Source organism: Culicoides brevitarsis, chromosome 2 (assembly GCF_036172545.1).
Source record: "Culicoides brevitarsis isolate CSIRO-B50_1 chromosome 2, AGI_CSIRO_Cbre_v1, whole genome shotgun sequence".
NCBI classification, from domain to species: Eukaryota; Metazoa; Arthropoda; class Insecta; order Diptera; family Ceratopogonidae; genus Culicoides; species Culicoides brevitarsis.
Window position 1 is genome coordinate 1,472,006 of NC_087086.1, and position 26,610 is coordinate 1,498,615.

Sequence of the window (26,610 nt, forward strand, 5' to 3'; positions counted from 1 at the left end):
ACGAAGTCAAAGGCTGTCAAAAACAAAGCAATTAAAGACAAATTTTCCGTTTAAGAACGTCGAAAGGCAGTTATGACGAAAATGAATGAACTTTGAGGAAAATTACAAGTTTCGAATTTTATTGAGATGTTGCGAGATGTAAAAATTAAAAAAAAAATAAAACTGTTGAAAAAAGTTAAAAAATTAATTTTCAAGGCTTTAAAAAAACAAAAAAATCATATATTTAAATTTAAAAAAAATTAAAGAAAATTAAAAAAATTTTTTTTTTAAATTTTGCTACAGTAAAATAATTTTAAAAAAATTTTAAAAAACTTCAAACTATTTTTAAATATAGCGAATTTTCAATTTTACGAAAAAAAAATTTAAAAATAAATAAAAATTTAATTAAAAAAATTAAAGAAAGTTTTGAATTTTAATTAAAAATAATTTTAAAAAATAAATAATTAAAAAAAAATTATAAAAAAAATTCAGCAACAAAAATAATTTTTTTAATAAAAATTATTTAATGAGATAAAAAATCATAAAACTTTTGTAAAAAAAATTTTTTTGCATCTCAACGTAAATCTTATAAAAAATCTAATTTTTGTGAAACACGAATTTCTCACAGTAAATATTTACAAACTGGACCAAACAATTTCTCCTACGCATCATATCCCTCGAGAACTCTGAAAGTAAACAAACACAAAAAAATTAAAAAGTATTTTTGGACAAAAATAAAATAAAAAAAAAATTAATGGAGAAATTATTAATTTTGGTTCTAAAAATGACTTTTCTCTCATAAAAATTACAAGTTTGACGCAATTGACCATCAATTAAATCTGCATATTAACGATATTTTCTACTCGTTAACATTGACATCAAATAACAATTTCTTGTAAAAAAAATATTTTTTTTTATTTGTTGCGCACAACGACTTCGACACAATTTGAACGATATAAAAACTCGTCCCTTGGCGAGATCCCGAATCAATCGTTTTTCATCAGCGCATCGTCAAAGATGAAGCTCGTCTTTGCGTTTTTGCTCCTTTTCGTATCTGTCGTCGTGTTTGGTAACGATTCTCTCAGCAAATGGCGTCGTCCCGGATGTCACAAAATGGGTCATCGACGCGACATTAACATTGTCGGATGCACGCAATTTACGCTCAACAGCAACGCTTGTCGGGGATTTTGCGAGTCGTATGCCGTGCCTGCGCCTCCATTGCTCATGATGCCCAACAAGGTAATGCAAAACATCACGTCGATCGGTCAGTGTTGCAACATGATGGAAGAAGAGGAAATTACGGTTCAAGTAATGTGCATCAGTGAGGAAGGCGAAATGGAAAATCGGAATGTTACCTTCAAGTCGGCGAAGAAATGTGGTTGCTATTTGTGCAAAGATGCGGATGTTCCGATCGTTTAGCAGCAACAAGTCGAGATTTTAAGTGAAATTTGAACGAATTCTTCTTTGTCTCCAATGACATCCATGAAGAGACTTTTTTATTATCAGTTAAGACGATGGCATTGAATTTCCCTTTTAATGAGTTAAGCTTCATGTGAAAATCGTGTCTGTAAAAAAAATGATGTAAAATTAATAAAATTATATATTGAAGGTTGGTGCAAAAATTATTAAGAATTTTAATCTTTTCTAATTTTTTTTTTTTTTTTTTTTTTGAAGAAAAGTGAGAAAATATCTCAAATTGATATCAACAAAATTTAATTTAATTTTTAAAAATTAATTAATTTCAAAAATGTTAAAATTTATTTTTTTTTATTAAATTTAATTCAATATATTTTTTTTAATTTAAAAGATTTTTATTGAAAAATATTTTTACGCTACTTAAAAAAATTTTTTTGAGAATTTTAATAAAATTAAGGCATTTTTTTCAAATTCATACTTTTAGGTTAAAAAAAAGTAAAAATTATACTACAATTTTGAAATTTTTTTCCGTTTTAGTTCTTGATATTCTTTTTGAGAATTCCAAAACTTCATTTTAAATGATATCTTGACGATTTTTTATAAAAAATGTTTAAAATGTGAGTAAAAAATTTCTGAACGAACTCCTCTACCGTTATCGAAAATGACATTTGTTTGACGTTTGAATTAGCATGAAGGCAAGTTAACAAAAGTCTCGTGGCAAACAATAACAAACAATTTTTCACACACATTTCTCAAATTTTTATGCGATTTTAGCCCAATATCGCTCAAAAAATCATCAAATAAAGTCTTTGGCAACATTCAATTTCTCAAAAAAGGTAAAATTTGTCTTCAAATCGTAAAAATTTCAATAAAATTAACATTTTTCCTTTTACCACGCAGAATGGATAGCGATTTAGACGACATTATTCACGATAGTCATCCAACAACTTCCGTTCCCGTCAAATCTGAGGCTTCTGATGATGAAACTCCCGAAATTTTCATCGGCAAAGAACGTGTCTTGAAAAAACTTGAGCAACTCACGAAGGGACCTGGATATGAAGTTGACAGAAAACGTCCTGTTTGGCACGATGAAGACGACGACACCTCCGACGACGATGAAGAAACCAACAAAACTGCTTACAAAAGAAAGAAATTGGATAAAAATCAACGCACGAGAGAACTTCACAAATTATCAGGCGAACCGGATTGGGTAAAAGGCCCGCGCGATAGTGACTCGAGCGATGATGAATTGGCGCAAACAGCAACAAAATTCGTCGAAAAAGACTCTTCGAGGTTGCAAGAAGGGGTTTTGGTGATAAAACGATTGAAGGATTTGAACAGATCGACGTATACGGAGAAAAAAATTAGTTCCGTGATTTTTCATCCGACATCGACAGTCGCAATTTGCACGGGAGAGAATGGCGTTGCGAACATTTATACGGTTGATGGGAAGAAAAACGAAAAATTGCACAGCATAGCGTTCGAAAACTTTGATATCACGTGTGCGGGTCTCGTTGATGGACAAGAACTCATTGTCGGAGGTCGTACAAAGAACTTTTTCACGTACGATTTGTTGTCAGGAAAATCCAAAAAAATTCTTCTCCCCAAAAATATAACAAAACTCAAAAAATTCGTAATTTCTCCGTGCGGCAAATTCATCGCTTCTGTCGGGCGTTTTGGAGAAATCCATTTATTCAGCGTGAAATCGAAAGAACTCATCCGAACATTCAAGCAAGAATATTTTTGCTCAGCTCTGGCCTTCACAGCGGATTCCAAAAGCATCTTTTGTCACAGCATCAGTAACGAAGTCACGATCCTCGACATTGCAGGCGGGAGAATTTCCCATAAATGGAGCGACGATGGATGCATTAATGGTTCAACGATCTCCGTAACGGAAAATTTAGTCGCAACGGGAAGCAAACAAGGCGTCGTAAACATTTACGACATAAATGACGTGCGAAAAACGCAATATCCTCAAACGAAAAAGGCAATTTTGAATTTGACGACAGCAATTACGGCGACAGTTTTCAATCCAAGTTCGGAAATTTTAGCAATGTGCAGCGTGGATGTCGCTGAAGCAGCAAGAATGATCCATTTTCCGAGTCTGACAGCTTTTAACAACTTTCCGGGACAAATTTCGCGCTTTGGACATCCTCGTGTGATGGCATTTTCGCCAATGGGAGGATTTTTCGCAGTTGGAAATCGTAATAAAACTGTAGCGCTTTACAGATTGAAGCATTATAACAACTATTGAAACAAAATTTTGGTCTATTTGAATAAAAAACAAAATAAAATTATGAGAAAAAGTTTCAAAAAACCGAAAAAAATTCAAATTCAGAAGCACAGTAAGTGAGTTTTCTAAATTTTTAAATAAAAAATTTATTTTTTTAAAATTTTTAGAAAAAAATCATAAGAAAAAAGGCTCAATATTGAAATTTTTGGAAATTTTTCTAAAAAAATGGACTTTTTTGTGTGAAAATTACAAGAAAAAAGGCTCAATAATGGCACTTTTTGCCTTCATCGATCAAATATTCTCAATTTTGATACATTTTCTTCAAAAATTCATTCATAAAATGACAATTTTTACCTGACTCAAAATTCAAAACCCTCATTTTGATTCGTCAAAATACTTTTACATCACCCCAACATTCAGTTCATCACACAAAATACCAACCAATGAAAATTTCTCATGTTGTCTCGCTCCCTCTCACACACAAAATTCGATTCATTTTGTATTTCTGTCAAAACTCAACTAAAACTCAAGCAGAACGGATGCAAAATTTAAAGTCTCCTTAATATTTTTTTTCGTCTTCGGAAAACGTCTTCGTCACTCGTGCAGTAGTGAATTTAATCAATTAACACAAACAAACAAAAAATTAATTAAAAAAGTAATTGAAGAAATCGAAAATTTCTCGAGAGCAAAAATAAATAGTGCAAACAAACAAAACAAAAACACACGAAGAAAAAAAAAATTTTTTTGAAAGACTGAAAAAAACATTGAAAAACAAACTTTTACCACATGTAATTCGACCCTGGATTGAATTGTGCATTAAGTAAGTATCAGTTTTTTGCGACTTTCCGAAGATCGTAGATTTTTGTAAGGGGATGACCTAGTTTCGAGTCACACACACGAAAAAAAAAATATTTAAATAAATAAAAATCCATCGTTTCGTAATAAACGTTCGTGCCGAAGAAGATGCAATTTCTTGAATGAAAAGCGAAAGTGTGATGACCTGTTGTGGCAAATCGGGCCTCAGCTAATGCCGTTTCAAGCTAAATTCCTCAAGACACCATTCCTCGTGAAGTACTTTCAGTATATTTCCTCATGTCGTCTCGCCGTTGACGTTAACGTCGTCGTGTTACATACGTGCGCTACACGAGACATAGTCAACAATGTTATTAGATTCATGAGTTCAAAGTCCAATTACCTACTTGCCTGCGCGCTGTATTGCAGTGCCGAGTTGTTGTTTTGCTTTTTTTCATGATTTGTTTAACGTCGCAGTAAATTTTTTGATATTATTTAATAATAAAGTGCAACAGGCAGCAGGTAAACAAATCACTCGAATTACAAATGAGTCGTTTATGAATTTTACAAAAATACTTTTTATGAAAAATTTTCAAGATACTTCCCGAAAAAAGTTGTGAAGAAATTATTTTGAGATTTTTAATGAAAATTTTGTCGTGAAGATGATTAAAGTTGACTTTGTATCATATTACATCCCCCCTAATTTGAAAAAAAAAATTATTGACTTTAAAATGATAAAAATTTTACTCAGAACAGATAACATTAGATAAAAAAATGTGACTTTTTATAAATTTTAAATTTTTTTGAAATGATTGAATGAAAAATTAAATAAAAGTGAAACAGAAGAAATTAAAATATATTAGAAAAAAATTTTAAAAAAATATTTTTGAAGAAAAAAAAAATAAATTTCCTTTCAAAAAGTGAAAAATTATTCAAAAATACACGAAAACGATATTTTTAATTAAAAAAAAAAATTTAAAAAATTAATGATGTTGAAAACTTGTGGAATTAAATTTTCAAAAAAAATGTTCAAGTTGAATTACGATGAAAAAATATTTAAAAAAAGTTCAAAAATCTAATATTTCTTCATAGACAACTTTTTTTCTGTTGTAAATTGTGAAGTGTTGTTCATGCTGAAGGTGAACCGGCTCTTTGTAACAATTCATTTATTTATTATTAAATATTACGGCTCTTACACACAACGCGAGCAACAACATGCAGTCGCTTTTTACATTCCTCCAGTTATTTTTCGTTGGTTTGTTTCAAAAGCAAAGGTCATTTGTCGTCGTCGTCGTTGCTGAAAAAAAGCAATAAATTCATTATTAAAATTATTATTTTATTAAGTTAAAGACGTTTTACGCTTTCCTCCGTTCACAACGTTCTATGATAATTTTTGCACCTTGACGTCATTCATAAATTGATGAAATTTGTAAACAACAACGTGATAGCGTAAAGTTTCCACTGAATTGCAAATTATTGGCAAGTGTTTGTTTGTTTTGTAAATAAAGTCATTTTTTTTCGCAAGAAAGAAAGTTTTAAGTTGAACTTCGTGCGAATGTCAAGCAAACAAGCCAGACAGAATTACGTGACAAAGTTCTGCACAAAATAAAAAATGTGTGCGTTAAAGAAAAAGACACATACATAAATAAAAAAAAGTGTTTGAATGGGAGTAATGACCCGGTATCTTCACGTTTATTTGCCCACAAACGATAAAATGAAATATTTATACAAAATAAAAAAAATGTTGTTCGATTCAATTGGAGAACGAACTTTGAATATTTTTGCATTTGCATATACATGAGTTGTAAGCTAACAGACACATTCTAATTATAGAATGTTTGAAAATTTTTATTTATTTTTTTATAAAGTACGAAAGATGATGGAATCAAACGTTTTTTTGCAAGAAGTAAATATTTACATTTTTTAAATTTAAAAAAAAATCATATATTCGAAAATGTCGAAAATTTTATTCATTTTTAAGCCTAATTTTTAATAAAAAAAAATTTAAAATAATTCTTTGAAATATAAAAAAATAAATTTAATTAAATTTAATACAAATAATTAAAAACTAAAATAAAAAAAAATAAAATTTTTCAAATAATTAATTAAAATTAAATATTTATTTAAATTTTTTTTTTTATTTTTTTTTTAATTTTTAATTTCTTCGATATTTTCTTAAAAAAGTTTCAAATTTTGTTTAAGACAAAAAGAAAATTTGATTTAATAGAATTATTAAAAACGAAAAATATAAATTTAAATTAGGGATAGAGTTTCTTGAAGAAAATTTCTTCCAAATCATCAAAAATTAATTTTTTTGAAAGATTTAAAATAAATAAAATTAGTTGAATTTAAAAAAAACATGTAGATAAAAAGAAAATTTTTTTAAATAATTTTTTTTTAAATATTATTAGAATTATAATTTCAAATTTTTATAGTTTAAAAAAATCAAATTTCATTATTTATAAAAATCAACTTTCAGAAAAATTAATGAAACCTTTTCTCTAAAACAAAAAAATCACAAGAAAATGCAAAAAATCGATAAAATAAAAATTCCAAGTCCCATTCACTAAATAATTTGCTACGCTTTCATATACTTACACTATTTATTAAATAACAAGGCAAACAAAACGTGACAAATATGCATGCAGTTTATTTTTCGTTTAGTCTCGTCAAAACATGCCAATCAAGAAACAACGGAACGTCGTTCAAAGTGCACTCATCTTCAAACACTTTGACACACTTCCATAGTCAAAATCCAAGGTCACATGACTTTCGTAACACCAAATAAACATTTTAATTCCAAACAAGTCGAACAACTTTGAATAGTAGTAACCACGCGACGTCAACTATTTCTTCATAAATTTTGCCATTCATCGATTTGTAAATTTATGCAAATTTTTTCTCGAATCTCGAATATTGCCCGAAATATTCAAGTTCAAGAAATGGAGCATTGACCCGAAAAATTAAAAAAATGAAACGAAATATGTTATCTACGTTCAAATTGTCTGGACTTGACGATGCAAGGTCATGCAAATTTTTTCGGCGATAACAGAATTTGTCACTAAATTTGGCGGTTTTCTTATCAAATCGAACGATGATCAATAAAATCGTAAAAAAGCAGGAAGTTTGAGTACACAAGTCATTCGACCTTGATAAGAGCGACGTGTGAATTTTCGTTTTTCGTACAAGTGCGTGGCGAATGCGTAACCGAAAGTAGGTCAGTATTCTTTATCGACACGATTAGAGTGTAACGTGTAAAAAAAATCTTCTTTTTAAATTACGCAACGCATTTACGACGATCCAAAGTCCGATTCGCAATCGTGATAATGATTTTTTCGTATGATTAACAGACACTTGAACTAAAATTTGTGTTAAAAATAACATTTTAATCGGTTCGTGCTTACATAATGTCTGTTGATGTACCTACTTCGTGTAATGAAAGATTCAAGCGAGGTGTGACAAAAAAAAAATTTGCCGGCAACGACGCCTCGCATTGACCTTGCAAGCCAATTTCGTTCGCGATTACGACTTTCATCAACAAAATACGACTTAAAAAGTCCTTTAAATTTAAATTTAATTGAACTTTGGTCACATTCATTGCCATAAGATCATCAAAATATTTATATTTACAACGCGAGACACGAAAAAAAATGTTTTATTTTATCAGTTTGTCGTGTTTAAATATATATCCGAGCATTTTGCGGAATGAAAACAACAGAAATTCGCGATTAAAGTGAGAAATTTAATTAAATTTGAGTTGAGAATGAGTCAAAGTGCGAATTTACTGAGTTTTTTTGCACTGAAACAGTTTGTCATTCAAGGGTTTGTCATAGAATTGATACAGTTGCATGTTTATAATTATTACATGACGTCTACCGTATAGGCAAATAGCAAGTATTGAATTGAATCAACAAGTTAGATAACAAAAGCGTTGTCGAAATGAATGGAAAACAATAAGAAATAACGTTTCGCGTTTCAAATGTGTGTAATTTTGTAGAAAAATTATTTTTTGAGTCATTTTTAGTCAAAATTAATTTTTTTTTTCGAAAAATTTTAATTTTTTGTAATATTTAATAATTTTAATTTAAAAAAAAAATTTAAAAAATATTTTAAAAAATATTTAAAAGAAATATTAAAAAAAAAACAAAAAAAATAAAAAAAAAAAAATATTAAAAAAATATTAAAAAAATATTTAAAAAAAAATTAATTCTTTTACATTTTTTTCAAGTTTTTTTTAATTTTTTTTTTATTTTTTTAATTTTTTTTTTAAATATATTTTTTAAATATTTTTTTTTTTTGCTTGGTTTGGATTAATTGAAAATTTTTTTCTTTCTTTTCAGTTCCAAATCGTCGAATTTGAAGAAATTTCGTGTACTTATCGTGTCGACGAAACAGCTGAACCATGGCTGAAGCGCATTCAGCTGTTGCCTTCTCCTTCAGCATCACGCACGAAGGATGGGACATCAACTACGATCACGAAGTCCTCAACTTGGTATGGGAATCTGGCGTGAGATCATGGAAAAAACGCTTTGCGCGTTTCATGAACAAAGTTCACAATGGCGTGTATCCCGCACACGTTCACACAATGTGGCTCGCGTTATGTGTCGCAATGGGAATTCATTTTAGCGGCTACCGAACGCCTTTTGATTTAGTAAATATCATTTTGCCGTATTTGCCGGGACAAACGATGGGATGGCAGATGTTTGCAAGCGGATTAGTTGGAATTTTCTTTTGGCTGTGCATTTGTTACACGATGCGATACACGTTGAAGTTGCTCTTCATGTACAAAGGATGGATGTATGAAGCACGCGGGCCCGGATCAAAACCGTCGTTAAAGACGAAACTTTGGGTTGTTTTGGTTAAAATCTTCTTGAAATGGAATAAACCGTCGTTGTACAGTTTTCAAGGATCTTTACCGAGATTGCCATTGCCGAGTGTTCATGACACCCTTGATCGATATTTGCAATCAGCTCGTCCCTTGTTGGATGATGCGAATTACGAAAGGATCGTCAAATTGGCGCAAGAATTCGAAAATGGTATTGCGAAGAAGTTGCAATGGTATTTGGTACTCAAGAGTTGGTGGTCAACGAATTACGTGTCAGATTGGTGGGAAGAATACGTTTATTTGAGAGGAAGAGGCGCATTGATGGTTAACAGCAACTTTTACGGAATTGACGCCATTTTCATGCATCCGACAACTGTTCAAGCTGCTCGTGCTGCGAGTGTTACACATATTTTGCTGAATTTCCGTCGCACTGTTGAACGTCAAGAACTCGAACCTGTAAGAAATTTTAATTTTTTATTTGAAAAAAAATTAATTTTTGTAAAATTTACTTTTAGATCATGGTACAAGGCCTTGTTCCTCTCTGCTCATGGCAATATGAACGAATTTTCAACACAGTTCGCGTTCCGGGAAGAGAAACTGACAAAATTGTGCATTATCCTGACTCGAATCACATTGTTGTCTTATACAAAGGATGTTATTACAAAATGATCATTTATCACAAAGGAAGAATTTTGAAGCCCTGTGAATTACAAATGTAAGTTTTCATTTAAAAAAAAAAAAAAATTTTAAATTATTAAAAAATTTTTTGTTTTTTTTTTTGAAATTATAAAAAAAAATTTCTTTAAATTTAAAAAAATTTTTTTTTTTAAATGATAAAAATTTTTTTTTTTTTAAATGATAAAAAAAATTTTTTTTTTTTTTGAAATTATAAAAAAATTTTTTTTTTTTTTAATTATAAACAAATTAAATTTTAATTTTAGTCAATTCGAGAACATTTTGGCATCGAAAGCAACTCCTCTCGCAGGCGAAGAACGCGTTGCAGCACTCACAGCATGGAATCGTACAAAATGGGCTGAAACACGAGAAACTGTCTTCAGTAAAGGCGTCAACAAAACCTCATTGTATCTCATTGAAAGTGCAGCTTTTGTCTTGTCACTCGATGAAGAGCCATACGAATTCGATCTTGAACATCCCGAGAAACTCGATCATTATGGCAAAGTTTTGTTGCATGGAAATGGACACAACAGATGGTTCGATAAGAGTTTCACTGTGTGCATTGGTACAAATGGGCGTGTTGGATTCAATGCGGAACACACTTGGTAAGAACTTTCCAAAAGATCCTTTTTTCTTTGAAATTTCATCCATTCATGATCCATTCCCCGAAAATCGTCAAAAAACCCTTTAATGAAAAAACTTGCAAATATTCAGGGCTGATGCAGCTGTCATGTCCCATGTTTGGGAATCGATGGTTATGGAAGAGTCGGATTCGTCACGGTAATTTGATTCAATAGTTCTGAAATTATATTCGGAAAAATTTTAAGATTTACAAATTTAAAAAAAAATTCATCAAAAATTATTTTTTTTTTTATTTTTGGAAAAATTTTCCTCGTTGAAAATGATTTTTTTTATTTTTGAAAAAAATTATTATAAATTAGTAAAACTGTTAATTTTAAATGAAATATATATCAAAAATTAAAAAGAATCATTTTCAACGAAAAAAATTTTTTTTTGTCAAAAATGTTTTTTTTTATTTTTATTTTTGATAAATTTTCTCATACTTTATTTGAGGAAAAAAATTAAACTCAAATTGAATGAAATCTTTTTTGAAAATTAAAAAAAATCATTTTCAACGAAAAAAAATTTTTTAAATATTTTCATAGTTGAAAAAAAAATTAAATTTAAATTTAATGATTTTTTTTAAATTATTCAAAAAAATTATTTTTTAACGAAAAAAAAATTTTTTTAAATTTGTAAAAACTTTTAAATTTTTCCGTAAAAAAGTGTAGTTGATTGATACTTCTTTCTACTTCTCTTCTATTCTTCTCTATTCTGAAAGTATTTAAAAATAATTGCTTTCATTAACTCCCTTTTTTACGAACTTTTTGTACTTTTTTCTTGAGGTGTTGGCACTGTTTTCTCTAATTTCCTTCTTTTTTAATACTAAAACGCAAATCGCTCATCGCGCGAAAATCGATCCGATAAAAAGTTCTTTTTCAGACAAGAAATGGAGCAAAAATTTTTGCTTAAATGCCCCGCTGCGCTACAAAAATCATAAAAATTGGTTAAGTATTGACGATATATTGGTTAAGACGATTATTTCCTTATCATCTCATTCCCTTCTCATTCATTTTCATAAAAAAAAAATTTAAAAAAATTGTAAATAAAAAAAAAATAATTATAAAAAATTTAAATTTCAAAAAAAAAATTTTAAAGGGGAGATGCTCTGATTATGGGCCAAGTTTTCGAAATCGTAATTGGCGATTGCATAAATGCGTAAGTGCAATGAAAAACAAAAAAAACGCAAAAAAAACATCAAAAGGACAATTTTATAATTTATTTTGAATGCGATTATTATTTTAATTTGCGGCACTTTTCTTTCTATTTTATTAATATTTTCCTTTCTTTCTTTCTAAAAATTTCTATCAAAACTCATTCTCTCGAGTTTTTTTCATCATCTTTCATTCAAACTCACTAAATCACATTCTCACAATGACCTCTAAATTTATCACACGACAAACTATTCAAAATTAGGGGCGACGCTGTGGTTATGGGGCACACGGCGGAAGAAGCCGTTGGCGATTCTTGTCTTAAGGAATCGTAAGTGAGAGACAATTTTCTTCATCGTGTCTCGTCCCATGGAAGTTTTTGAGAGAAAGGAAAGGGTTTTAATCGGTGACGGTCGATTTCATTCAAAAAAATCATTCATAAAATTTTCTTTCTTGAACTATTTTAATGTAAAGAGATTAAATCTCAGGTCAGATGCACCTGTAATGGGCCATATGTGGGAAACTGTGATCGGGGATCAATTTATTTACGATGTGTAAGTGGTTATGGTACATGTAAAAAAGTCAAATGGGGTCTCTAACACTAATTTTCTGTTAAATGCTTTGCTTTTCTAACGATTTTAATTTTTAGTTGCTTTTAAAATGCATGCATGTAGTACAGTTTTGTCCTTTTAGTGTCAAAATCGGAGTTAAAAATCAATTCTAAAGATTTTTTTGATGATTTTCCGAACAGATATGATGAGAATGGCAACACAAAAGGAACTCCTGAATTTGAACCTCCTGTTCCGACGAGATTGTCATGGGATTTGAACAATGAGAAGACATTAGGATTGATTCAAGAAGCTTACGATGAAGCACAAATCTTGCTTAATGTGAGTTTTTTCCTCAGTTGAGTGAATTTAAAAATTAATGAAATATTTTTTCATGTAAAAATAGGATGTTGACTTAAGGATCTTAGTTCACAACCAATATGGCAAAGGATTTATGAAGACATGCAAACTTTCGCCTGATGCGTATATCCAAATGGCATTGCAATTGGCTTATTATAGAGATGCGGGCAAATTTTCACTCACATACGAAGCATCGATGACGAGATTGTTCCGTGAAGGTCGTACAGAAACGGTTCGCCCTTGCACTATTGAATCTGCGGCGTGGGTTAAATCCATGGAAGATCCTAATTCGACGGTAAGTTTTTAATTTTTGCTTGGTTTGGATTAATTAGAAAACTTTTTTTTTACCTAAAATGAAAATTTTAATCAAAAAATTGAAAACTTACAATTTCCTTTAAAATTTTTTTAGACTGAAGAACGCGTTGCCCTCTTGAAAAAAGCCTCATTGCGTCATCAACGCGGATATCAAGATGCGATGTGCGGAAAAGGAATTGACAGACATCTCTTCTGCTTGTATGTCGTCTCGAAATACCTCGAAGTTGATTCGCCCTTCTTGAAGGAAGTTCTCAGCGAACCATGGCGCTTGTCGACAAGTCAAACGCCTCATGGACAAACAAACAAAATGGACCTGAAGAAATATCCGAACTGCATTAGTGCGGGAGGCGGCTTTGGACCTGTCGCAGATGATGGATATGGCGTTTCGTACATCGTTGCGGGCGAAGATTTGCTCTTCTTCCATATCTCATCGAAAAAATCATGCGAAAAAACTGTAAGTTTTTTAGTTATTTGTAAAAAATTTTCAAAATTTTGATAAAAATAATTTTTTATAGAGTTCCGAGGGCTTTGCTCAACAAATTTGCAAGTCGCTGGCTGACATTAGACTGCTATTTGAGGACTATAAACGTCTCCAAAACAAACCAATTGCCAACGGATCGAGCAAATAACTGCAATAGTACGTGTGAAATTAGTGAGAGAAACAAAAAAAAATGTTTTTTTTTTTGAAGAGACTGTCAAGCATGAAAAACATCAAACGACAATGAATCTTCGTCGTCAGATAATTAAGTCATTTAACTCCTAATTTAATATTTTTGTTAATTTTTAAGGGAATTCTGTTTTTGTTGTTGGTTTGTTTCTATAGAAAAAAAAATAATTTTTTATTAGGATAATTAAGTGACTCGTAATTTAAGGCAAAATTTTCTCCCAATCAACTACTCGTTAACTACTAAAAAAAATGTAACTGAATTAAAAATGTGAACCAATTTTGTGCAAAAAAAATGCAATGAGGCGTCGATGCCAATCAACAGAGATTTTATCTATCAACGACAAATTTTAACTTCCGAAAATAAATTTTGATATACTTTTTCACATTTTACAAACAAGGTTTTCCAACAAAATACTTAAAAACTTAAATAATTTATAGAATTGTATTTACAATATTTACCATGAAACGAAAAAAAAGTCACGCAAAATGATATTTTTAAGTAACAAACTGAAAAATTTTAAAGTGAGAAATAAAGATATAATTATATAAAAGAAAAATAAAAATTTGTTTCTATTTTTTTTAAATTAAAAATTTGAAAATGTTCAAAAATTGACTATTAACGGTATTTTTTTATTTTATTTTTTTAAAGTTTTGTTTTATTTTTAAATATTTTTTTCTTATTTTGAAAATTTGAATTGAAAATTTGAAATTTTTGCTTGGTTTGGATTCATTGAAAAATCTTTATTTAATCTTTTTAAATTTTATTTTATTTATTTATTTACCTATTTTTTATTAAAATTTAATTTTTATTTATTTTTTTTTTAAATTAATTTTTTTATTAAAATTTAATTTTCATTTATTTATTTTTTTAATTAAAATTTAATTTTTATTTATTTTATTGTTTTCTTTTTATTTTTTTCATTCTCTTCAACTTCATAAATGCGCATCGATATGCATTTTGAACCCAACCAGTATGAAAAACGATTGAAATAGCATACATGGCAATTTTCTACTGTGCCAACGACGCGTCGGTATTATTATTCGTGGCATGAAAATAAATAACACGTACGAAAAATTCGTATTTCGTGAAATTTCTCAGGAAAAGTAAGAGGAATCCCCCGATTGTGTTGAAAAGCTGCACATCTACGAGCCTCGTTGTCGTCATCAAACTCCTTCTCACCAATTAAACTCACGAATTTGTGTTTTTTGCAACTAAAAAAAGCGAATATGCAAAATTGATTATTTGTTTTTTTTTGCGACAATTTTTTGCGAATCGATAAAAACAAAAAGTTTCTCGTTTCACGCCGCCGACGAAGAAAAAAACTTTTACAATTTCCGAGTTAGCAGAAGTTCATCGCTACAAAAAGCGCCTCGAGATCATGGGGATAAATGTGAGTCGGCAGGCAGAGCTTGCCGAAAATGCGTATCTCAAGAAGTTTGTCGGAAAAAATCACATTCCCGTGACAGACGACGAATTTTGGAACACCTTTTTGCAGTATCACATAAATCTTCCATCGACGAGTCAGGAACAGCTGAATCTGGATGCGCGTCTCGAGTCGTTGTGTCAGCAATTTGTCGCAAATAACTTGAGTACGGGCAACTTGGGATCTCTGGTTTACGTGTTTCTGACAAAAGTTACGGAATTGCTGGCGATTTCGGAGGAAGAGAGCTCCGTGCATGTTTGGCAAACGTTCAACGCGTTGTTCATGATCCGGAGTGTCGTCAAATATTTGATCGAAACGAGCTCAGAGTATCAGTTGATGCAACATTTCGAAGCGATATCTAGTCAGCAAGTGCAACAAAATAAGGAGGATGGCGTGAGCATTGATTTAGCGGCGACGGAACAACCCGCAGTGACGAACGTGAAGAATGTTGATGGCACGAGATTCGAAAATTTCTTTGATGCCGTGATAAATTTGATTGCTGTTGTACCTGTCAAGTAAATATTTTCCAATTTTTTTGAAGAAAATTCATTAAAAATTGTTTTCTTTTTAGGGAACATACATACCATTTGCATCTTGAAGCGATTAACATGATCATCGTTTTGTTGTCTGTGCATCTTTTTTCTCCTCAACCAACAGATCGTTCAACAATTTACAAGTAAATATAATTTTTTGTCATTTTCAGCAAGATTTTTCATGAAATTTGTCTTTTAGAACTGTTTATAAAAGTCCTTATGCCAATACCGTGATGAGCGTTCTCTTGACTTACGTGAGCAAAATGATGCCCGTTCCCGCAAATATGTTCGGAATTACCTCCGGATCGTCGTTCGTTGTCGGAATCGCCGAATCGCTATGGAATATTCTCACATTTACTCGAAAACCTTCCGACATTTTGGAAACGGAGGATTTGCCAACTGCTTTTCGTGAACATTATCCGCTCTCGAATCAGAGTCTCTTGCTAATTTTGATTCTCATCAACCACAACACAACGAAGAAGAATGCGTATCGTGACAGTCTCTTCGGATGCACATCGATCGACTTGTCTGAAGATGACCCGAGTAACGTGACATTCCGCATCGATTTTGCCCAACTTTATGCCACACTTTGTCGCATCGTCACAATCGACCAAGCCACACTCCTGCTGTACATTTTGCTGCATCGCAACCAGAAATTCTACAAATTCGTCATGTCACAAAGTAATTTGCAGCAACTCGTGACACCGATATTGCACACACTCTATAACGGGCCCGATAGTACGTCGCATCACATCTACATGAGTCTAATTGTGTTGCTGATTCTCAGCGAGGACGACGGCTTCAACAAGAGCATACACGATTTGCAGTTGAAAAATGTCGCGTGGTACACGGAAAAGTATTTAAGCGAAATTTCGCTCGGCGGATTGCTGATTCTCGTCGTTATCCGAACCATTCAATATAATATGCTGAAGACTCGTGATAAATATTTGCATACGAATTGCTTGGCGGCACTCGCAAACATGTCGGGGCAATTTAGATTTTTGCATCCGTACGTTTCGCAACGACTTGTAGGACTTTTTGAGACTCTCGCAAAGAAGCAACATCGATTGAGTGAACAACTCAAGCCTCCAACGACTGCAAATGGCGGCGATACATCCATTAACATGGCAAATACGGAAGATTTGGTAAGAAACTTTTCATTTTTTTGCTTTAAAAATCCTGAAATTCATGAAAAAATTTAGTTACAGGACTTATCAGTGCTTGAAGAAGTATTACGAATGGTACTTGAAATTTTGAATTCTTGTTTGGCGCATCAGCTTGTCTATTGTCCCAATTTGGTTTATACTCTTTTGTATAAACGACACGTTTTTGAAGCATTCAGAAGTCATCCAGCGTTTCAAGATATCATACAAAACATTGACATGGTAATTTTTTTTTCATTTTTTTCAAAAAAAAAAAAAAATCTTAAAAAACTTAATTTTTTTATATATCCTTTATATTCAGTCAATGAGGGGTTTGTTTGTCTGTTGGAACCGATTTTACAGCTTTCCTGTAATAGATAGAAGGTTCATTCCTTCTACAGGTCAACCTTATTTTGCATCGCGGAGGTCCCATTTGTGGAATCGGGACATGATCCCAATGCACAAAAAATTTTCCCCATATAAGAGTTTGAAATTATAACGAAAAATCAACGGAAAATTCAAATTTAAACCGAATCCCAGTGCAAATTTCAAAAATCTAATGATGCAGAAATGTTTGTCTCGTCGAGACGCACAACATTGCCATACATCACTTTTCTCCTACGGTTCTCTAAAATGGACCTCTCATACAAATGATACCTCTTATTATATATCCTTTATATTCAGTCAATGAGGGGTTTGTTTGTCTGTTGGAACCGATTTTACAGCTTTCCTGTAATAGATAGAAGGTTCATTCCTTCTACAGGTCAACCTTATTTTGCATCGCGGAGGTCCCATTTGTGGAATCGGGACATGATCCCAATGCACAAAAAATTTTCCCCATATAAGAGTTTGAAATTATAACGAAAAATCAACGGAAAATTCAAATTTAAACCGAATCCCAGTGCAAATTTCAAAAATCTAATGATGCGAAAGAAGCACAACATGCCATACATCACTTTTCTCCTGGACGGTTCTCTAAAATGGACCTCTCATACAAATGATACCTCTTATTTATATCCATTCAGTCAATGAGGGGTTTGTTTTTGGAATTTTTTACAGCTTTCCTGTAATAGTAAAAAAAATTCCTTTAAAAAACAGAAAAACCTATTTTGCATACAAAATCATCATACCTTTAAAAAATGTGGAATCGGGACATTTTCCTTCAATGCACAAAAAATTTTCCCCATAAAAAAAGAGTTTAAAAAAAATTATTTAAACGAAAAAAAAATTAAAAAAATATATTTAAAAAAATCCCTGTGCAGAAGTTTTTTCAAAAATCTATATTTAAGAAATGTTTGTCTCGTATGCCATATCACTTTTCTCCTAAAAATGGATTATAAAAAAATGATACCTTAAAAAAATATATCCTTTATATTCGTCATTTTAAAAAATTTATATTCGTCAAGTAAAAAAAAATAGTAAAAAAAAGCGAACTAAAAAGGAATAAACAAGGGCCTTGTGTTAACAAAGTCGAAAAAATTGCCAAGTAAAAAAGTTACAAAATTTTTGAGAACAAAAACTTGAATATAAAGGATTTATTTCAGTGTACGGCAGTAAAAATATTTTTGTGAAATAAATCCTTTTTTGAAGTTTTTGTTCTCAAAAATTTTGTAACTTTATTTATCTGGCAATTTTTTCGACTTTGTTAACACAAGGCCCTTGTTTATTTCTTTTTAGTTCGCCTTTTTTGCCATTTTTTTTTTTACTTGACGAATATAAATGATATATTTTTGAAGTTGAAAACTTCTTGTAAACAAAAAATATATTTTTTAAAATAAGAGTTTGAAATTTTTTTTAAAAAATTAACGAATTTAAAAAAAAATTTAAAAATATTTTTTTAAGTGCAAATTTCAAAAATTTTTTAAATGTTTGTCTCGTCGAACGCACAAATTTTCATTTTTACGATTTCCCGACAAAAAATTTTTTCATTAAATAAATTTTTCATACAACAAATGGGAAATTGAAGTTCCCTGTAGAAAATTTAAAAAAACTGAGAGGTATTTTAGAGAAATGATTGTATGGCAATGTTGTGCGTCTCGACGAGACAAAATTTGTCATTAGATTTTTGAAATTTGCACTGGTATTCGTTTTAAATTTTAATTTTCGTTTTTTTTTTCGTTATAATTTTGAACTCTTATATGGGGAAAATTTTTTGTGCATTGGGATCATGTCTCGATTCCACAAAAATTGCAAAATAAAAAAAGGAATGAACCTTTATCTAACAGGAAAAGTTTAAATTCATTTGAAATAAAGGATATATAATAAGAGGTATCATTTGTTATTTTTAGGAGAAAAAAAAATGTTGTGCGTCTCGACGAGACAAACATTTCTGCATCATTAGATTTTTGAAATTTGCACTGGGATTCGGTTTAAATTTGAATTTTCCGTTGATTTTTCGTTATAATTTCAAACTCTTATATAAAAAATGTATCATGTTTATGCACAAAATTTTGTAGAAAATGATAAATTTTACAGAAAGCTGTAAAATGCATTGAAATTTTATATTTTTTTTTAAAAACATTTGTATTATTTTAGAGAACCAAGAAGTTTTCGACGAGACAAACAACTTCAAAAATATATCATTTATATTCGTCAAGTAAAAAAAAATAGTAAAAAAATTATATATTCGTAAAAAAATAATATAAAAGAGCCTATTAAAAAAATGTAAAAAATATATTAAAAATTTCAAAGTCAAAAAATTCAAAAAAAATAACGATTTGCTGAATATAAAGGATATATAATAAATTTTTATTTTATTTCAGTGTAAAAAATTTTTGAAATATAAAAAATAAAAAAATTTTTTTTTTAGGAGAAAAAAATTTTGCAAATGGCAGAATATATGATTTTATTGACTGAATATAAAGAAATGAATATAAAGGATATATAATAAGAGGTGTCATTTGTATGAGAATTTTCAATCCTCAATATTCAAAAAAAAATTTTAAAAAAAATTATTTAAAAAAAATATATAAAAAAAATATATATTAAAAAAATATATTTAAAAAAATTTTTTTCGCAAAAATATTCATTTTTTTAAAAAAAAATACAAAATTGCCAATAAATGAAGTTACAAATTTTTGAAGTTGAATATAAAGGATTTATTTCAGTGTACGGCAGTATTGATATTTATTCTGAAATAAATCCTTTATATTCAAGTTTTTGTTATCAAAAATTTTGTAACTTTTTTACTTGGCAATTTTTTCGACTTTGTTAACACAAGGCCCTTGTTTATTCCTTTTTAGTTCGCTTTTTTTTACTATTTTTTTTTACTTGATATAAATGATATATTTTTGAAGTTTTTATTTTTTTAATATATTTTTTTATATATTTTTTTTAAATAATTTTTTTTAATAATTTTTTTACTATTTTTTTTTACTTGACGAATATTGATAAGTTGAAATTGTAAAAATATATTTTTTAAATATATTTTTTTAATATATTTTTTTTTTTTAGGTTGTTGGCTTCTTTTCATCTCGACTTCAACGCGTTCAAGAACAACGAGGCGAATTGGGAGTATCTGAAGTTCTCGAAGTGATATCAAAAGGCGCAAGTCAATGGTCAAGTGATCGCTTGAGAGTAAGAATTTTTCACATTTTTTGATAATTTTTTTTTAATAAAATTATTTTCACAGAAATTCCCCGACCTTAAATTCAAATATGTCGAAGAAGATGCTCCCGAAGAATTTTTCATCCCGTATGTTTGGTCGCTCGTTAGCAAATCAGGCTGTGTGCATTTCAGTTCGGAATCGATAAAAAGTGTCACGAGCGAAATTTCTTGCTAGCAGTTACTTTTGCAAATGGCAGAGTATGAAGAAGACAAATGGAAGTTGGAGTTTGTTTATAATTTGTAGCATTGCCGATGCTCCTAAGTTTATTTTCTCGCTTATTTATACGAAAAAAAAATATTTTACGACGAAAAAATATTGATTTATTTTCTGTTAGCACGAAATTTTCAAATGTTTTTATTTAAATTTTATATTTTTGCAAAGTATTTTAAAAATGAAAAAGTAACCAAAACTGTATCTAGCGACAAGTATGATATATTCTAACAATTAAATATCAATAAAAAAATTAAATAAAAAAATAGACAATTGCATTTTATTTTAAAAGTTTTTGACTTGAAAAAAATCGTTCAGGGCAAGTTTCATGGGAAGGCGTTTTACGAAGAGATAATTTTTTTTTTTCAAATTTTCAAAAAAAAAAAAATTTATGATTTTTTCAGAAATTTATATTTTTACATAAAGAAACTTACCTTTACAACAAAATTTTAAAATGTTATTTTTTTAAATTTTTATTGAAAACCATTCAAAATTGTGCTCTAAGTGTATGAAATTTAAATTTTAATCAAATTTCCCAATTTTAACTATCAATAAGACCAAAATTAAGACAAACATCAATTGAAACAATAAAATTTTGGCGGAAAAGGCTTCGAAATTGGAAAACAAGGACATGTTTCAATGCAACAACTGACTTCTTTGATAAAGAGGGATTATTTATTCTTCCATTTTTCATGTTTTTCTTTTTTTTTATCTAAATAAAAATAACAAAAAAAAATAATAATTAAATTGATAACCAAAATCTATTAATCAGTAGTTAATAATATTAAGAATAATCATAAAATAAAAGTTATAAATAGTATTTATAAAAAATACACAAAAATTCACAAATACTCTTTGATTAGTTTTATTTACATTCATCCAATCCAAGTACATGATTTTTTGTTTTATTTTTCTCTTAGGATAAAAGTAAGGTGATTATAATTTAATATTTTTTTTATTTATTTTTTTTTCAAACTGGAAATTTTTTTTTGTTAATCATCAGTCGTGACTTTTTATAAAAAGTCGTCAATTAACAATTAACTTCACATTAAATTGTGTGTTTAAGTGTGTTTTTCTCTATTTTTAATTAGCTGTGTTGTTTTGTGTTATTTATTTTTTATAAGCGATTTGAGTGTTGAAAATTTAATTTAATTAAAAATCCGAAAGAAAAAGAAAATCAAACAAAAAATGAAAAAAAAGGAAAATTAAATAAAAAAAATTATTTTTCTACTTTTTTTCCTCTTTTTGGTATTTTTTTTTTCAACTTATTAAAACTGTTACACTCAATTTTTATTTAATTTTCAAACGACACCATATTATTATTAATTTACTACAAATTCCAAAAATTTCAAACAAATATTCTTATTAAATATTATTTCTAATCAAAAACTGGCTAATATGTTATTTTGTTATGTAAGAATATTTTATAATATAATGCAAAAAGTTGAATAGTATTTTTTTTCTTGAATTTATTTAATTTCCATTCATTCGTAATATGTTTTTTTCTTTATCAATATCTGAATCTATTTTTTGATGTGTGTTACCTGCCTCTTTAAATCAAAGATTTTCTGTGTTTTTTTACGTTTTTTATGTGTATTTTTATTATTTCTGCGATGGCTGCTCCCCGAGTTTAGTTTAGTTGGGATGCCAAAGTTGATCCGCTCGTGGTAAGTTTTTTTTTAATAACTGGAAATGTTTTTTTTTCTCTTTTTTTGCGATTTTTATTATTATTATTTTCCCTTTTTATCAAATTTTTTCTCACTTTTTTGTTTTGTTTTGTAATATGAACGTGTTTTGTTTTTTTTTTATTTTGTCTCTTAGATCAAATCAGCAACATTGATGGGCATTTCTTCAATGGTTGTGTTGTAATGTTTTTCAATGTCTTGCAATGTACGCTTGTCAGCATCAGTAATAAAATTAATTGCAACTCCTTTACGACCAAAACGTCCGCCACGACCAATTCTGTAAACAATTTGATAAGGTTTTTGAGTAAAAATTCATATTTCGAAAAAATAAAAATAATAAAAATTAAATAAAAAAATTTTAAATTAAATTTTTATAAAAAAAAATAAAATTTCGTTCAAAAATATTTAAATATTTATTAAAAATTTTTTACAATATTTTTATTTTAATTTGAAAATTAAAGAAAAAATAATTTAAAAAAATTAATTTAAAAAAATTAATGAACATTTTCGTTATATTGACAAAAATTAATTTTTTTTTTATAAAAAGCATTTAAATTTTTTTTTACGAATTGAAAAAAAAATTATTTTTCTTAAAAGTGAAATGTTAAAATCCAATTAAAATTGATTTAAATTCACGAATCAAAATTTTAGGTGAAAATTTATGTAAAAAGTGAATAATAATTTATGATTTTCAGTAAAATTTTGACAGAAAAATTTAAAAATTTAGAATGAATTTAAATAAAATTGATATGAATTTTAATGAATTTTATAAATAATTTCTTTAAAAGTAAAAAACTAAAATTTTGTGAAAACATTTTGCAGTTTGACAATTTTTTTAAGAACTCAAAGAATTAAAAATGTTTGAGGTAAAGATTGTGCAAAAAGCAAAAAATTGTGATTTAAATGAAATTTTTCAAAGATTTTTTTTTTAAATTTTTTGTGTAAATTTTAAAAAAAGTAAATCTTACCTATGAATGTAGTTCTCCCTAACAGATGGTATATCATAATTGATAACTAAAGATACTTGTTGAACATCGATACCACGAGCAAGCAAATCCGTGGTAATCAAGACACGAGAAGAGCCCGTGCGGAATTGTCTCATGATGAGATCACGTTCGCGTTGATCCATGTCTCCGTGCATCGCGGAAACGGTGAAATGACGTTCCGCCATTTCCTTGGTAAGCTGATCGACCTTGCGTCGCGTGTTGCAGAAGATGACGGATTGCGTAATGGAAAGCGTGTCGTACAAATCGCACAACGTACCGAGTTTCCATTGTTCCTGCTTGACATTGACGAAGAATTGCTTGATACCTTCCAACGTGAGTTCCTCCTTCTTGACGAGAATCTGCACGGGATTGCGCATAAAGTATTTGCTGACTTCGAGCACTTCGTTGGGCATCGTAGCAGACAACAAGATGACTTGCACATCCGTGGGAAGCATCTTGAAGACATCCTGGATTTGATCCTTGAATCCGCGGGACAACATTTCGTCGGCTTCGTCGAGAACGAACAACTTGATGTTGTTGGTGCGCAAAACCTTGCGATTGATCATGTCTTGCACACGACCCGGAGTTCCGACAACGACGTGACTTCCGGCTTCCAAAACACGCATATCTTCACGTACATTCGTGCCTCCAATGCAGGCATGACATTGGGCATTCAAGTAGTCGCCCAACGAGATGACGACCTTTTGGATTTGCGTCGCCAGCTCACGGGTCGGCGCCAAAATCAATGCCTGACAATCGCGCAACGACGTATCGATTTGCTGGAGAATCGCAATCGAGAAAGTTGCGGTTTTGCCCGTACCTGCACGACGACGGTTACGACAAAAAAAAACGGGATTTGAGGACAAAAGAAAACAAAATGGAGGCGTTTGCGTTCTTACCTGATTGAGCTTGAGCAATTACGTCGTGCCCTTTGATGCAGGGAATGATGGCGCGTTGCTGGATGGCAGATGGCTTTTCGAAACCATAACCGTAGATACCGCGGAGAAGCTCTTCCTTCAAGTTCATGTCGTCAAAGTTGTCGACAACCTCGTTCCAATTCGATTGGATAACTCCTTCGGGCTCCATGCCGGCGGGACCATCGTAGGTTTCTTTTCTCTCATCCATCTGCAAAAAGCGTAAAAAGAAAGAAAAAACGCATTAAAACACGTACTTTTATCACTTAGTTAGTCACCCTCCAAAATGGCAATGAATCACGCCTTGCTCTCTTTCTCTCGTGTACAAGGACTCGTACATACTCGTACACGTCGCGCTACAACAGACACGCTCAATGAATGCCAAGAGACCCTCGAAACTTTTCTTTTGCCAAAAAATCCATGAAATTCGCATTTTCTCTTTGAAAAACTCCCGAATTTACGTTTGTCACATTTCATTGCGCGAATTTTTGATGACGCACGCCCCGAATTTCGCCATTTAATGACACAAAATGCTCCGTTTTGTGCGGCGGTTCTTCCAAATCTCGCACAAAATTATATAATTTGATATTTGGCGCACAAGTAGCACTTTCTTCGGTCTCCGGGCATCACGAGCCGCACTTGCACTTTACAATCTTCATTTTTGCCACACTTTTTTCGGGATTAAAGCACCATTTACGTACGATTTTCAAAAAATTGTTGGCACTTGTATGCACGTTGTTTCGCTACTTAGCAAAAAGAACGAGGAGTATCCAAATAGACAAAATGGCGGTGTCGCAAATGCGTCGCGAATTGTGACATGGGACTATTTGCGACATTTTTTTGACTTTGTGCATTGGGTCTTTAAAATTTTCTGTTTGAATTAGCATGAAGGCGAGTTAATTTATCACTTTCATACAACTCAAAATTAGTTCAAATTTACGCCGCATTTCCATTTCCGGCGACAAACAGGTTGATGAATTAGCAAAATGGCAATTTGCAATGTATCAATTTCATTCGTCTCACTTCTATCTCGAGCGGAATCAAAAACAACAATTAAAAAATACGGAAAATTTCGTGAAAATCTCGCGGAAAATTGTCTAAAATTTAGTTGAAATTGTTCGCTTTTGATTCTTGAGTTAAATTTACCTCAAATTAAATTCAACAAATTCATTAATTTCAACAAATTTGTCTCAAAGCTGCTCTCGTGAAGGAAACAAAACACAAAATTAAAAATGCCGTGTTGGTATTACGAGAAAAAGGATTTGAAAAATACGCCGTCGAAGATGGATGGCATCGATTTTGAGACAGAACGTCGTTATCGCAAGGAAGGAGCTCGTTTCATCATGGCAATGGGTCAAACGCTTCAACTCGGGCACAATACAGTAGCAACAGGAGTCGTTTATTTCCATCGTTTTTACATGTTTCACTCGTTCAAGACGTTTCCGCGCTACGTGACGGCATGTTGTTGTCTCTTCTTGGCAGGAAAAGTCGAAGAAACGCCCAAAAAATGCAAAGACATCATCAAGGTAGCGAAACAGCTGTTGACTGACGAGAAATTTGTCTCATTTGGCGACGATCCGAAGGAAGAAGTCATGACGCTGGAACGAATTTTGCTGCAAACAATCAAATTTGACCTGCAAATCGAACATCCTTACTCGTTTCTTGTCAAATACGCAAAATGCCTTAAAGGAGACAGCACAAAACTACAAAAAATGGTTCAAATGGCGTGGAATTTTGTGAATGATTCGCTCTCGACGACAGTTTGTTTGCAATGGGAGCCCGAAATTATCGCCGTAGCTTTGATTTATCTCGCCAGCAAACTGAGTAAATTTACCGTATCCGATTGGGTTGGAAAACAAGCTGAACATCTCAAATGGTGGGATTCCTTCGTGCAAGATGTCACAATGGAAATTCTCGAAGACATTTGTCATCAGGTAAAATATTTCTTTTTTTTTTCGAAAATGAAAAGAAAAAAAAAATTAAAAAAATTTCATTTTAGGTTCTCGATTTGTATCAACAAAATAATGATACCGTAACGAAAAGTCCCCCGCAACAGCCTCCGAGCAAAGCGAGTCCCCCGATGAAACGTTCAGCAGCAAGTTTACATCCGTCGCCGAATACCTCGGCAAAATCATCGCCGGCAATTGGCAACAATATACCCGTTGTGAAGCCAAATGCGCCTCCTATGCCGCCAAAAGATGCGCCATATCCAACGCAAGATCCTTCGCAAGAGCCTCAACCTCCCTTGCCGACAGACCAAATGTACAATTACTCCGCGTACAATTACAATTATTCGTATCCTGCGTTTCCGGGACCAAATCCTCCGCCGGGCATGTATCCGGGACAATTTCCAACGGGATATCATTATCCCCCGCAAACGAGACCTTATTATCCTCCGCCGCAGTAAGAGGATTTTTTTGTAAATATTTTTTTTTAGTTTTTATGATACGAACCAATAAATTCAGTTGAAAATGAAATTTTCGTATTTTTTGATCAGTTTCAAACTTAAGAAATCAAAATTAAAAAA

At 30.7% G+C, this 26,610-nt stretch overlaps 5 protein-coding genes across 7 annotated transcripts; 4 read left to right on the plus strand and 1 right to left on the minus strand.

Moving 5' to 3' along the window:
• Positions 1-2,099: 2,099 nt before the first annotated feature.
• Positions 2,100-3,686, plus strand: LOC134829994 (U3 small nucleolar RNA-associated protein 18 homolog). Its single transcript, XM_063843322.1, has 2 exons — positions 2,100-2,231; positions 2,296-3,686. Exon 2 carries the CDS (start codon positions 2,297-2,299, stop codon positions 3,647-3,649), a length of 1,353 nt encoding a protein of 450 aa, XP_063699392.1. The 5' UTR covers positions 2,100-2,231; position 2,296; the 3' UTR covers positions 3,650-3,686.
• Positions 3,687-4,148: 462 nt separating this feature from the next.
• LOC134830208 (carnitine O-palmitoyltransferase 1, liver isoform) lies at positions 4,149-14,138 on the plus strand. 3 transcript variants are annotated; one of them, XM_063843612.1, is made up of 10 exons: positions 4,149-4,448; positions 8,761-9,701; positions 9,761-9,960; positions 10,187-10,525; positions 10,635-10,700; positions 11,958-12,023; positions 12,444-12,582; positions 12,647-12,895; positions 13,010-13,369; positions 13,431-14,138. In XM_063843612.1, the coding sequence occupies exons 2-10, from the start codon at positions 8,823-8,825 to the stop codon at positions 13,542-13,544; spliced, it is 2,412 nt and encodes an 803-aa protein (XP_063699682.1). In that variant the 5' UTR covers positions 4,149-4,448; positions 8,761-8,822; the 3' UTR covers positions 13,545-14,138. The 3 variants fall into 3 exon arrangements, with proteins under 3 accessions (XP_063699682.1, XP_063699684.1, XP_063699683.1); XM_063843614.1 differs by lacking the exon at positions 11,958-12,023; XM_063843613.1 differs by lacking the exons at positions 10,635-10,700; positions 11,958-12,023 and adding an exon at positions 12,181-12,246.
• Positions 14,139-14,619: 481 nt separating this feature from the next.
• LOC134829229 (dymeclin) lies at positions 14,620-20,724 on the plus strand. Its single transcript, XM_063842229.1, has 6 exons — positions 14,620-15,521; positions 15,578-15,682; positions 15,739-16,684; positions 16,742-16,924; positions 20,135-20,257; positions 20,313-20,724. The coding sequence occupies exons 1-6, from the start codon at positions 14,962-14,964 to the stop codon at positions 20,460-20,462; spliced, it is 2,067 nt and encodes a 688-aa protein (XP_063698299.1). The 5' UTR covers positions 14,620-14,961; the 3' UTR covers positions 20,463-20,724.
• A 1,314-nt stretch (positions 20,725-22,038) lies between these two features.
• Positions 22,039-24,848, minus strand: LOC134832549 (eukaryotic initiation factor 4A). The gene is made up of 4 exons (XM_063846613.1): positions 24,785-24,848; positions 24,069-24,294; positions 23,152-23,989; positions 22,039-22,460 (listed from the first exon to the last, which is right to left on the minus strand). Exons 2-4 carry the CDS (start codon positions 24,292-24,294, stop codon positions 22,316-22,318), a joined length of 1,209 nt encoding a protein of 402 aa, XP_063702683.1. The 5' UTR covers positions 24,785-24,848; the 3' UTR covers positions 22,039-22,315.
• Positions 24,849-25,118: 270 nt separating this feature from the next.
• LOC134830241 (cyclin-K) lies at positions 25,119-26,554 on the plus strand. The gene is made up of 2 exons (XM_063843656.1): positions 25,119-26,017; positions 26,083-26,554. The coding sequence occupies exons 1-2, from the start codon at positions 25,316-25,318 to the stop codon at positions 26,488-26,490; spliced, it is 1,110 nt and encodes a 369-aa protein (XP_063699726.1). The 5' UTR covers positions 25,119-25,315; the 3' UTR covers positions 26,491-26,554.
• Positions 26,555-26,610: the final 56 nt, after the last annotated feature.